The 13,364-nt window shown below is 43.4% G+C and overlaps 1 protein-coding gene and 1 long non-coding RNA gene across 2 annotated transcripts; one reads left to right on the top strand and one right to left on the bottom strand.

Annotated features, from left to right (window-relative positions):
• Positions 1 to 1,187: 1,187 nt before the first annotated feature.
• LOC123148174 (ethylene-responsive transcription factor WIN1) lies at positions 1,188 to 2,713 on the top strand. The gene is made up of 2 exons (XM_044567539.1): positions 1,188 to 1,526; positions 1,734 to 2,713. Exons 1-2 carry the CDS (start codon positions 1,444 to 1,446, stop codon positions 2,332 to 2,334), a joined length of 684 nt encoding a protein of 227 aa, XP_044423474.1. The 5' UTR covers positions 1,188 to 1,443; the 3' UTR covers positions 2,335 to 2,713.
• A 6,418-nt stretch (positions 2,714 to 9,131) lies between these two features.
• Positions 9,132 to 11,084, bottom strand: LOC123151992 (uncharacterized). The gene is made up of 2 exons (XR_006475970.1): positions 10,933 to 11,084; positions 9,132 to 10,204 (listed from the first exon to the last, which is right to left on the bottom strand). It is a non-coding gene; the product is annotated as an uncharacterized lncRNA (long non-coding RNA).
• Between the last annotated feature and the right edge of the window lie 2,280 nt (positions 11,085 to 13,364).

The raw sequence follows: 13,364 nt of genomic DNA, 5'->3' as shown, positions 1-13,364 counted from the left end.
GGAGTAGGAGCGGTACTGTCCTCCACTCGTCTTCTCCCTTCGGAAATGTATACCTGTAGTACTACTCCACTAGCTTGAGTGTCAGAAATCAGCCTTGATAATCAATTAATTTCATAGTATGGTGAGATATTATGTGATACTACTATAAAAAATGATAATGCAGTTTGGCCCATGTTCAAAAAAAAAGACCTTATGTTTGTCGTTTGATCCATGCACACAAGGAATTTATAGGGGTAACCCTTGGAAACAAATGACAACCAGCTGGAGTATATAGGGGTAGCACTGAGCAGGGAGCAACAAGAGCGAGGGGCGGGTTGGATCCATGGCTCCGGCTCGTCTCTTGCAAATGAGGTCTCCCGCCCCATAAATGAGGTCGCCAAGCGTGTAGGTGGGGGAGTTAATTACCGGGGTTACGTACTGGCAGGCAGCGGGGAGGGAGTGGTTATGTTGCCACTCGGCAGCCACAGTTCACCGACAGCCCACCCCAGCAGCGCAACGGGGGGCCCCCTCTTCCCTTCCCCTTCTCTCGCCGGAGAGACTTTTCTTCTCTCGTCTATGTCTTTCCCTCTGGCTCGGCTAAGCTTTATCACTTGCTACACGCATGCTGTTATAGCTTCCAACCCCACGGCCCCAACCTCCCTCCATGGAATACAGGGTAGATAATTGCTAGCTGAATTGCCTGCCCTTTAGGCACCACTACATATGCTGTATACTTGTATCCACATAGTAGTACCTGGTCACTAATGTCACAACTTCCATAGGGAGTGGTGAATTTCAACATGAAACTACAGTTGTAGTAACTTGTACTTAGCTCCTGGAAGTAACTTTGTCCTGGTAAGATGATGGGTAGATTCGGTGCGTGTACTGCATGGTCACACGAAACCTGTTCAGAAGCTCTCCTTACAGTGGGTGCACACATGGCAGACAGTACTCCAATGTCCTAGCGGAGTAGCAGTGCAAGTGAACAAGGACGAGCGTGCATGGAAGCAGCCCAACCATCAACAGATACGTGGAACGCAAGGCACACGCACGCACACTTGAAGTTACTGCCACTGGCCACCCCCAAATCCATTCTTCACTACTCCCACCCTCTCCCCCTCTTTCACACACACGCTCATACGCAATGTAGGCCTATGTATATATGCAAGCGGAAGCGTACGCGTATACGCATCGGCCTATCCATCTTTCTATCTAACCACATTTAACGCTCTGCAAGTACAGGGGGTCCGAGGGGCAGTGCAGTAGCTTATATTCACTGGGAGCAGCAGGGCCTTCGCTCCTCCCCACACTACACTGCTCCGCCACTCTTCCGTGGAGGAGGCCGGGCTCACACTCACTCACTCGCACTGCCACACTGCCCGCCCGCTGATCATTCCCTCCCCTCTGCCCGTCCTCCTTCGTGCCAGAGAATCTCCCCGCTCTGCCATTCCGCAGAGAAACATCATGGTACAGTCCAAGAAGAAGTTTCGCGGCGTCAGGCAGCGCCACTGGGGCTCCTGGGTCTCCGAGATCAGGCACCCTCTCCTGTAAGCCTCACCCCCTAGCTCTCTCTCTCGCTCGCTAGCCGCTCTACTCCCACTCTCCGGCCTACTCGTGTAGCCATCCCACCGTGTCCTGAGGGATAGATACATTGATTCTATTTTGAATTGCTACGTAGTACTTTAAGGTTGCTTTCGTCGATTTTCTCTTGATGCGTTCCAAATGCATGCATGTGTGTTGTGTGTGGTTTGCAGGAAGAGGAGGGTGTGGCTGGGCACCTTTGAGACGGCGGAGGAGGCGGCGCGGGCGTACGACGAGGCCGCCATCCTGATGAGCGGGCGCAACGCCAAGACCAACTTCCCCGTGCCGAGGAGCGCCAACGGGGAGATCATCGTCGCCCCGGCAGTGGCGCGGGACGGCCGCGGTGGCGTCGGCTCGTCGTCCTCCGGCGCGGCCGGCGCCAGCAGCCTGTCGCAGATCCTCAGCGCCAAGCTCCGCAAGTGCTGCAAGACGCCGTCCCCGTCCCTCACCTGCCTCCGCCTCGACACCGAGAAGTCCCACATTGGCGTCTGGCAGAAGCGCGCGGGCGCCCGCGCCGACTCCAGCTGGGTCATGACCGTCGAGCTCAACAAGGAGCCGGCGACAGCGGCGGCGGCACCAACGCCCAGCGACAGCACGGTGTCGGCGACTCCTTGCTCGTCCACGTCCACGTCCACAACGGGCTCGCCGCCGGAGGCAATGGAGGACGAGGAGAGGATCGCGCTGCAGATGATCGAGGAGCTGCTGAGCAGGAGCAGCCCGGCCTCGCCGTCACATGGGCTGCTGCACGGTGAAGAAGGCAGCCTCGTCATCTGAAGAAGAAAAAATATTGCACGGTTAAGAAAGTGTGATCAGGTCACCATCCCAGATCAAGGATCTGGTAGGGTGGTTGGCGCACAGGCAGTTAAGATCATGCATTGCTCCACGTCGTAGGTACCAGCTGAGCATCTCCATTACGCACTACGTAAAATCAAGCTTAGGAAACGATTAATCACTACCGCGTGTGTGAAGCCCCGTGTATTTATAAATTAATCAAAGGCTTACTTGTATGTAACTATGTATATGCCGTTACCGTCATGATAGTCACACTATGTATCAACATCATCAGACTATATAGTACTATATGATATGATTACGTATATATATCAGTGATGATATCGCTTTCTAATAAATGGAATAAACACCTTGTAATGCAGTACTCTTGTGCATTTAATTTCCTTTGTTAGACTATACCGATGAAGTGTTATTTTCAGTCGGGCGAATTTAAGCGTTTCTCTTCATCAAAAGGATACCAGGAATATGGTGAGGTGATATTTGCACATTCTTGGTTTGACAAGACAGTCGTCTGTAAGCACTGTTCATTCTGGTCCCGTAGTCGTCGTAACCCTAATTAAGAACAAGGTTCCAAAAATTGTAAATGGACCATCATATGAATGCAAGCACAAAATTTTGAACATGTATGCGGTATGTTAGTACTTTGTATAGCCGGAAGGAGTAACCACCGAAGATAAGAGAGAGCATGCACCCCGAGTTTTCCGGTACATCATCTCAACTCCATTAGTGACCTCAAAGAACGTAGTTAGCCGAAGAGCGTCAATGAGAATTTAATTGAGAAGTAAACTTACGAGATCATTTGGTAAGCCCAACCAAGACGAAGAACACAATTTACCGAAAACATCTGTCAATCAATTACTCATGCGCATGAGACCATCCATGCAATTCCTGGATGTTCCCTTGTGTAACACTCTTGTAATGCAAGGGATCAGTCACCATTAGAGAATCATCAGATGCTCTAAGAACATTGCTGCATGGAAACATCATCCTCAGCTAGTGGCGAACTCAAATACTCCCTCCCTTCGGAAATAAGTGATGCTGTTTTAACATTGAACTAAAACAGCGTCACTTATTTCCGAACGGAGGTAATACTTGTCAACATTAAACATCAACATGTGTTAGTGCATCGAATTTCAAAGAAATCAGATTCACATTTCTCCGCATTAAAATAGGTCCGGTTGGGAGATCATTAATAATCAGTAACCATGTTAGACTATGACTAGTATACAGACCATACACACTACTGCACCAGGCTATGTGGACCAACAGATGACCACAAGGCATCAACTAAACCAAGATGGTACACAAAAGCACATGCATACAGAATTATAAATGCTAGGTTTTCATCCATATGTATATATGCATTGTCACCTTCAAACAATTGTGTTTTGTGCTGCGACGCCAATGCAGCACGAGCTAGTAGCAAGCAACGGTCTTTGCAGGATAAGATAACAATCATGTACGAAATGTTAAATGGGAAAAGAAAAGGAAGCACTAGAATGGGTGATAAAGATCCATGGTCCCCATATTATTTCCCTTTCTTATTTTCACGACACACACATAGAGTCGCAATGAAGTGCAAATCAGCTCCACACGGTTGGTTCTATAGGTTGGTAAAGCACGCAGTCAATGCAGGAGGGCCCGGTCAGTTAGTTGGTCAGCCATAAAGTACAATCATGTCAGAAAAAATAAGAATAATATGACAGCATGAGGATATATACTTAGCTGCCTGCCATTGATGCATACACTAGTATGAGGTCTAAGACAGTGGTACTACTCATTTAGCGCTACAGTGGCACACACAATGATGAAATGGTACCTGATTAAGACCTTGGTGAAATCCAATGGTGGTGGCCAGAAGCAAAAGCGATGCCAGTATAGCGAGATCCCTACTGAGCTGGGATGCTTAGATACAAACAAATCAGTTTGCCTTTCTGGTCATGTCCTTGTTATCAGAAAAAGGTGATCGCCACTTCAGGTCTCCATCCATCAAAACATAATAAATGGGCTCCGCACAGCAAAGCTAAAATATTATGACAATTAGTGCTCCTAATATGTCCTGCAGAACAAATTGTTAGATATATGATGCTCCAATGATTTAGGGTAGTAGTGACACTGCTGCTGCTGCTGCTGCTATATTTTCTGAAAAAACCATACCAGTCCCGCCTTGACATCTTGTGGTGCCACAGTAGCTGGTGAAGGACCTCCCATGTTGCAAAAGCACGCATTCAATATGTCCAGTAGTGTAGGTGTACTGGTCCCCCAACATTAACTTTGCCCTTTGCTACACTCATTGGAATCAATCTGGCGATGCCATCCTAATCAACATTCAACATTTGTAAGGCATATCGCATTAAGTTACCCAGCGATGTTGACACTGTTATCCCCCAGATCCACCTAAAATGGCCCAAATTATGGTGCGTGTACATGCCAACTAATTGATTAATGACATTGTCAAGTGGATGGTAAAGATAGCAGGAGTATTACCCTGGCAATGCCAATGAGTAGAAAATGGGAAGCTGCTATGTTTCAACTTTTGGATAAAGAGGAGGCTGCAAACGTAAACTGTTTGACAAAGGACGTCATGCATTCCTTAGCTTGTACTCCCTCCGTTCCAAAATAGATGACTCAACTTTGTACTAACTTTAGTACAAAGTTGGGTCATCTATTTTGGAACGGAGGGAGTAAAAGTGAAGAATCAATTTTAAGTGTACATTTCCACTATATTCTACTGCTTATCAGCAAGGTGCATGTGCTACGCCACGAACCACAGGAAACAAGGTGGAATTTGGTATACCCAAGAACAAGAACTTGTTTGTCAGTTGGTCCGAATGTAATTAGTGGAAGGAGACAGCACGAGGGGGGAGTTCAGGAGGACTGTGAAGGTTTGCATGGTCCTGCCCTGTCAGAGTTTGAAGGAGGAAGATTGGGAGAAGAGTGAACAGACGACCATAAGTAGGACAGATATGATAAGTATTTTTAAGGCAATTCACACATACAAAGAAAAACGTATTTAAAATAGAAGCTCACTGAAACCATTTCTCCCATAAACCACTCAAGGGATACGTTCACACTAAGTTGTAACAAAAGACTATAGCAGAGACTAATCATGTGCCAATTAATATAGAAGTGATTAGGGTTGCGAGTCTAATTTTTGCCAACAACCACTGGATTGTGATTTATAAACTGAATTAAGGATTCACAAATAGTTCAAACGGAAAGCATCTCACCTTTTTTTTAGAAAAGGAGGATGACCCCCGGCCTCCTTTTTTTAGAAAAGGAGGGTGCTTTCTGCAGCCACTTTATTAATTATTCACAACGACCGTAAAAAGTAATACATCAATATGTCTAAAGCCGTCATCTTGGCAACATCTGTTGCTACTCCTATCCATTGATGAAGGGATGCAGAAAGCATCTCACCTAACTTGTAGTATTATTGATGTAGAAACTTGTAGGGTTAGGGTCATAAGACTTGGTAATTGGTATATCAGCAACCGCACACTTGCAATGCATGGTCTCCAGTGGCGAATCTAGAAAAAAATGGAGGGCAGGCTGGGCTGCCTGGGTCATGCAAATATGTGTTGGATTGGGCCTGCAAGTAGCTGGGCTGGGCCTTAAAACTAGTAGTAGAAACAAATTTTACAGTGCTGGAGGGGGGGCTTGAGCCTGTTAAAGCCCCCCCAGTAGAATCGCCCCTGATGGTCTCCACTGCAATGTATCCCCTCCGTTCCAAAATAGATGACTCAACTTTGTACAAAGTTGAGTGATCTATTTCGGAACGGAGGGAGTATTCCTTTTTGCGAAGACTATGCAATATATACTCAGATATGAGAAAACATCATTAAAAAAATAAGTTTACCTAAACTTCTTTCTCCAAAAAAACACCCGAAAGAAAAAAAAATGGAGTATTAACCATGCATCAAATAGTGAACCATAAATTTGCAATTAAGAAGTAAAGAAATTAGGGTTGATTAGGGCTGAGAGTCTAAATTTTGTCATTGGATTGTGACCTGTAAAAATTGAATCAAAGATTACCAGATGGTTGAAATCAAAAGTATACCACCATACTTTTATAACTATCCCGAGTTCCAAACACATTGGACTGCTGAAATATCCAGCGAGTAAATTGCTATACTATGCAAAGCTATAGCGTAAAAGAGACCCAACATGAGAGAACCGCCAATTTACCATGTCTAGGAAGATGCCAACGAGACATGGTATGTGCGGACACAGTTAATTCATAATGCACATAGGAAATGAACCTGCTCGGTAAATATTGGAATGCTTTGGCCTGCAGTTAGGGTGCGTTCGAAGTGCAGGAAAAGTTATAGGAATCGGATCCTACAGGATTTTCTGCACACTCTGGGTTTATCGGTATCAATACTTCTTTTATCAAAGATAAATCACGTCTGGCACGCTTCTTCATGATAAGATGTGCAAAGCTCTTGCACATTCTCTAAAACATCACTCCAAAAGAATCAGGTCTGACCAGCATTTCTGCAAGCAGCTAGCTGTAGATCAGCCAACCACCCATTGCAAAGCGTTGGTAAGTATAACTGCTTAGTGTATGATCAGACCCCTACCCCTCTTAGGAGGGCTTAGTACTGCTTGTGGTCCTAGCTAGTTGTTAGATATTGACACTATCAAAGGCTCATAGCCATTCAGAATGGTTATATGCTTGATGAGTCATTATCTTGGGTTTATTTCCACAACTCTTTCCATGGAACAAAATAAATAACGCATACCCTTTATTTCAGTTTACACATACATTACACTAAGACTTTCAAAAAAACATTTTAGTATATGTCACAGTGTAACCGTGGTATGCATGCAGAAAAGACCCCCAATTTCGACCATTGTATAATACTCCCTCCGTCCCAAAATTCTTGTCTTAGCTTTGTCTAGATATGGATGTATCTAACACTAAAACGTAACTAGATACATCCGTATTTAGACAAATCTAAGACAAGAATTTTAGGATGGAGTACTAGAGAAAAATTTCCAAGACTACAGGCGGCGGTCAAAACATCGGAAAACTGAAGATTTACTCATTAATCTTGCAGAAGTACAGAGTTTCTTTTTTCGAGTTTGAAGAAGTACAGAGTTAAGGGGTAAACTTCTCAAGGGAGTAGTAAATGTTTTCTTGGATGTTTTGAGAATTCAGTGTTAATAGCGATGGCCTGACATGATAATAAAAATGCAGACGGACATCTAGCATCGCAGTTGACCAGGCTACAGAATAGGTATGGAAGGCTACTCTATGCTAAATTGCTGCTTAACCCTTTAGTTCTTTATAGATTTGAAAATAAGCCTGTAATTTTGTAAAAACGTTATTTCACTAAAATAAACTAGCTTTTTGACAGCTCCCGCTGACACGTATACCTTTGAAGAATGAATATATAGTGGTTTGCCTGGTCCTACTGGTTAGTGTCTACTTATTGCACATTACCAGCATTTTCTTTTTGAAAAAAACAATCCAGAAAGGCCAGTGAACTAGTTCAAACTTCTGGACCAACAACTTTCATAGGGCAATAGGACATAGATCTAACCTGATACTATTTAAAAAAATATGCATGGCGCAATTGTATTTGCTTCAAGTCTGGCATCAATATTGTGAAGTGTAATAATTTGTTCGTCTGAAAAATGCGAAGTCATGGTGTTGGTCTTGGTACATGCATAAACTATTTATTTTGACAGCCGCAATTTCAATTTCATCATTTCAATTATTTTATACTTGAATGATGTTCGGTCTCACTTATTATTTGCAGCCTAAATAGTTGTGCAGATCTTCTATTTCTCAGAATAATATCCTTAAGCTAAACCTAGACTAACAGACCTGAATGCATGGACCCTATGATAGTCAAGAATTTTTTTAACCAGAATATGATAGTCAAGAGTTATAGGCAGGTAATGACACTTAGAGCACAAGAACCCAGGCGAACAATTTCAAGAGCATAAATGTGCCAGGCCTACATTGTGCAAAAGCAACCTTCAAAGCAACAATAGGACTGAGGTCATGTCATATGTATTTGTCCATTTGCTTTCAAAAGAAGACAAACGAGTAACCCACATATTATAAAATTTCCCTCTCATAGTCTCATTTAAGAAATGGCCAGAGCGTAACTTAATTCCCAACCAAGTACAATCAATACAATAGAAGTATAACTTCTCTATACAAAAGAAGTTCAGAAAGAGCACATATTACCCGACATAATCAACCTATACCGGACACCTTGATTGTTTGATACTAGATATATCCACGAGCAACCAGGTCACAAATTTGACCCTATAATTCAATATGGAGGAGCAGGAGGTCTAGGTAGAATGTGGCAAATGGGTTAATCGTTGCATTCCCGAGTGAAAACACAGAGCAGATTGACAACCAAGAAAATTCCTGAAGTATCTAGGCTAGAAGCGACCAAAACTACAGCAAAAGAAGTCACCGTAAGAGTAACATGTGCTAAGGGAGATCGTATAATAAGGGAGCAAAGTGAGTCCATGCTTCTTGAAAGGAGACAGCAAATATCCTAAAACCAAAATGAGTTGAATGGCTGATTTGCACTAAATTATTAGCTACCAAGATCTGTCCAGCTTTCTGCTGGGAGAGTATAGTCACTCCTATATATGGTAAAGCATCAATCATAGTTGCCTGTGCTAGAGCTAGCCACACAAGTACAGAATCAAATGTTTTAAAGCTGTGATGTAACTCATTAACTACAAACAGATTCTAACAATTACTTCCACAAATCAAAAACTTGAATAACTACAGTAGGATAAAGGAAAACTGCAAATCATACCTTTGTATTTGACTCATATATTGTTTACACTGAAATAGGGGGCAGATAATTTACATATGTCATATGAATTTATGCTATAGAGTGCATGTCAAAGAGACGAAGAGTCGCCACTGCACTTCGGCTGGCTTCAGAGAATGAACAGACCCACTAAAAAGCTTGCAGTCATCCTCAATCACAAAGAAATTAACACATCCCCGTCCTCCATTCAAGATACTGCTTGGTGGAATTTTTCAGCTTAACTAAATATAACTTGGCATACTCTCAAAATCCACGATTCATACTCTGTACATAAACTTGTTAGAAACAGTCGCATATATTTCTCCTGTAATGAAAATTCTACAACTCCACAATGGTGACTGCTTGTTCAGTTGTTCAAATCCTTTGTACAGCTTACTTTGTTTCCATCTGGTACATATATTACTGTCACCAGAGTTTTAGTCTTCCTGATCAAACATACTGCTGCTGAATGCTGAGACATCACAACCTGGTTAAAATGCCGCAATTAGGTCTTGCGGAAGTGCTCGAAAGAGTTACATGGCCTAAATACCTAAATGTCATTGGCTTTAAACAATCTAAATCATCCAAACAAGGGTGCAGAAGATTATAAGGTTCAACATTGTAGGACCAACCAGCCTACTATAGATAGTGGTACCAACTATCACACATCTCAATTTCTGCATTTCTGGGGCAAAGGATCGCCATAGAGAAGTTTTAAAAGGTAGATCCTTTCGAAGCACTATTGCTTGCTCTTCCACCAACAGGAGCAACTGCAAATGGTCCTTGCTAGTCCATAAGTGCCACAACTGCACATTTGAACAACTAGAGATTTTGTCAACTGGGAACATAACTGTTTCTTTGCAGATACCTAGCATTAGCAGTGTCAAAAGCTTCCATTATTTGGCCACATGTGTACTTGCCATATCACCCACATACAACACAATTGTGCTCTTTAGGAAGAACTCTGCCCTGCTAAATATACCATGACAGGAAGTCACAGAACTAGCAAATTGTCATCCAACTTCGCCTGAATCAGCTGCATGAGACAGGTAAAGCACCTGCACAGTGCACATTACTTCGCAAATATAAAATAAACTTGCAATGCCAGAGGGTAGATACTAGAGTAAAACTGGGATAATAACAGATAATCAGTTTGATACATTTTCCAGGGATATCTATATGCATATTTGTTCTGTGTGGACATTCTCATGGTTAAAAACAGATAGAATTTCATCGCAGATTAGACTAGTATAGTATAGTACAATTGTTAAACTAACATGCAGAGTTATTAACAAGAATCCATGCTTTTATCTGACATTCATCTGAATTCAAAATTCAAAGGCATTGTAATTAAATAACTACTACTAGCTCGAAATAACAAACATTCAGAAATTATGTCCAGAAACCTTAACCTCCCAAAAGCAGCAAAACCAACAAAGGCAATAGTCACATTTGCACTCAAGCCACGCTTCCACATGGCCACGTGGATACAATCAACAAGGAGGTCCTAACTACTACATAATCTACACCGCGAAACCTAAAATCCTACCAAAATTCCGGGGGCATCTCCTCAGAATTCGCCCTCGCCTCGCCTGGCCACTCCCCGTCTCCCCCGTTCGAGTCCCGCGGAAACGGGCCCGCGTTTCGGCGTTCGTGCGCACCCAGAGCAGTCATCTCGGCTCAAGGTAGTCGCGCGTTACGCCCCCACGGCCCCGCCTCGCCCACCATCCATTTCCCTTCGTCCGGAAAAACGAGAGTCGATTAGGAGAGGAAACTTTCAGTATACCTCGCAGCACGGCGGAGCGGAACGGAGACCAATTGGACGCGCCGGGATTCGTGTACGGGCACGGCGAGGGATTCGCGTCGCTGGTGAGGTGAGCGGCGCTGCACATTGAGAGACGCCAAGACGAGGAGGGGATGCGAGCCGACTAGCCGAGACCGACGCGGCGAGGCAAGAGAGATCGAATCCTCGTGGGCTCGTGTTTGGGAGTGTTCATTGTTCAGTTGGGCCGTGTGCATGTGTGCTATGGTTTATATGGGCTGTCGATATGTGATTTGGGGATGTGGGCCTTTTTCCGTTTATATTCTCGTCCTTCTTCGGACTAATCAACGCGTGCCTTTGGAGTTTGGAGGAGATCTTCGGCATATCCTTTTTGCGCTTAGTTAGGGTTGGACCAAAAGCTCGTAGCTCGCGAGCTTAATGAGCACTCGATACTTTGACTCGGTAAGCTCGTGGCTCGCTTTTTAATGAACAGGGTTCGAACCAGCGATCCCCTCGTTGTGAGGGTTCCACTCTAACCATGAGGGCATTGCCCCGCTACTGCGAAGATACTTTGCATTCTTCTTTTATTCATTCTTCAGTTCAGTTTGTTCTTTTTTTCTTATGCTTTTCTATTTTCTATTTTTTGTTTTTTTTAATGCGTGTTTCTTTAAATTCGTAAACTTTTTTTATAAATTGATAGACTTTTTTAAAAATTGATGAGTTTTTTCCATAAATTTTGTACGTGTGCATCAAACTCATCCTTGAAACCTGCATGAACCATGAATTCATTCGATGGCCATCCAAAATTGATAGACTTTTATCAAATTGATAAACTTTTTTAAAAATTGATGAGCTTTTTCCATAAATTTTAAAAAAAAGTTCATCAATTTAAAATAAGTCCATTGAACTGAAAAACAGATCATCAATTTTACAAAAAGTTCATCAAAGTGATAAAATGTTCAACAATTTTAGAAAAATGCTCACCAAATTTCAAAAGAGTTCAACAAACTTGAAAATAGTTCATCGATTTTGAAAAAGTTTGTGCATTTTGAAAAAAAATAAAAGGAAAAAGGATGAAAGTAAAGAAACAGAAAAAAGGGAGAAAACTAAAACACAAATCGGACCAGAAAAATCCCAACGAAAAAAGAAAAGAAAAACTCGGGTGGAGAAAGTATATAAAAGAGAAAAGGGAAGAAAGAACAACATCACAACTTATTGTCTGTTCAGTTGGTTAGTGCGCCTTGGAATCAAGGTGGAGATCGTGTGCTCGAATCTCTCCCGCGCGACAATTTTTGAAGTTTAAACCAGAAAACCAAAAGTCAAATGGGCCGACCCGCCACACTTCCCCTGCGGGCGCCGTTAACGAGAACCGACGCTTACAGCGCAAAATAGGAGCTCCCGAGACCTCCGACCTGCATGCCAAATAGGGGAGGGAACGCGTACCCTCGGCTCCCCTTATGATTTTTTTTATTTTTTTGAGGGAAAACTCTCGGCGCTTTCTTTATCTAATGAAAGTCTGGGATTTCTTTCGAGACCACATCTAGCACAAAGTCTGGTGGCACCATAAGCCAAATCTTACAGAGTTCATATCCTACTCCTACCTTAGCTAGTTTATGCGCATCGGAGTTAGCGGACCGTCGTACCCACGACACCTTCACCTCGTTGAAGCCATGGAACATCTGCTTGATCTTCTCGACACATGGTCCTGAAGCCGAAAGGTTCTTGTTCGTGTCTGCAAGCATGCTCGCCACCCTGATACATCTCTATCGTATCTACTTTTTCAAACACTTTTGCCCTTGTTTTGGACTCTAACTTGCATGATTTGAATGGAACTAATCTGGACTGACGCTGTTTTCAGCAGAATTGTCATGGTGTTATTTATGTGCAGAAACAAAAGTTCTCGAAATGACCTGAAACTTCACGGAACGTCTTTTTGGAAATAATAAAAAATTCTTGCAAAAGATGAAGACCAGGGGGCCCACACCCTAGCCACGAGGGTGGGGGCGCGCCCCCCTACCTCGTGGGCCTCCTAGAGCTCCTCCGACCTCAACTCCAACTCTATATATTTGCTTTCAGGGAGAAAACAATCAGGGAGAAGGATTCATCGCGTTTTACGATACGGAGCCGCCGCCAAGCCCTAAAACCTCTCGGGAGGGCTGATCTGGAGTCCGTTCGGGGCTCCGGAGAAGGGAATCCGTCGCCATCGTCATCATCAATCATCCTCCATCACCAATTTCATGATGCTCACCGCCGTGCATGAGTAATTCCATCATAGGCTTGCTGGACAGTGATGGGTTGGATGAGATTCATCATGTAATCGAGTTAGTTTTGTTAGGGTTTGATCCCTAGTATCCACTATGTTCCGAGATTGATGTTGCTATGACTTTGCTATGCTTAATGCTTGTCACTAGGGCCCGAGTGCCATGATGTCAGATATGAACCTATTATGTTTTCAT

This window comes from Triticum aestivum, chromosome 7A (assembly GCF_018294505.1).
Source record: "Triticum aestivum cultivar Chinese Spring chromosome 7A, IWGSC CS RefSeq v2.1, whole genome shotgun sequence".
Lineage (NCBI taxonomy): Eukaryota > Viridiplantae > Streptophyta > Magnoliopsida > Poales > Poaceae > Triticum > Triticum aestivum.
This window is presented reverse-complemented; position numbering and strand designations above follow the sequence as displayed.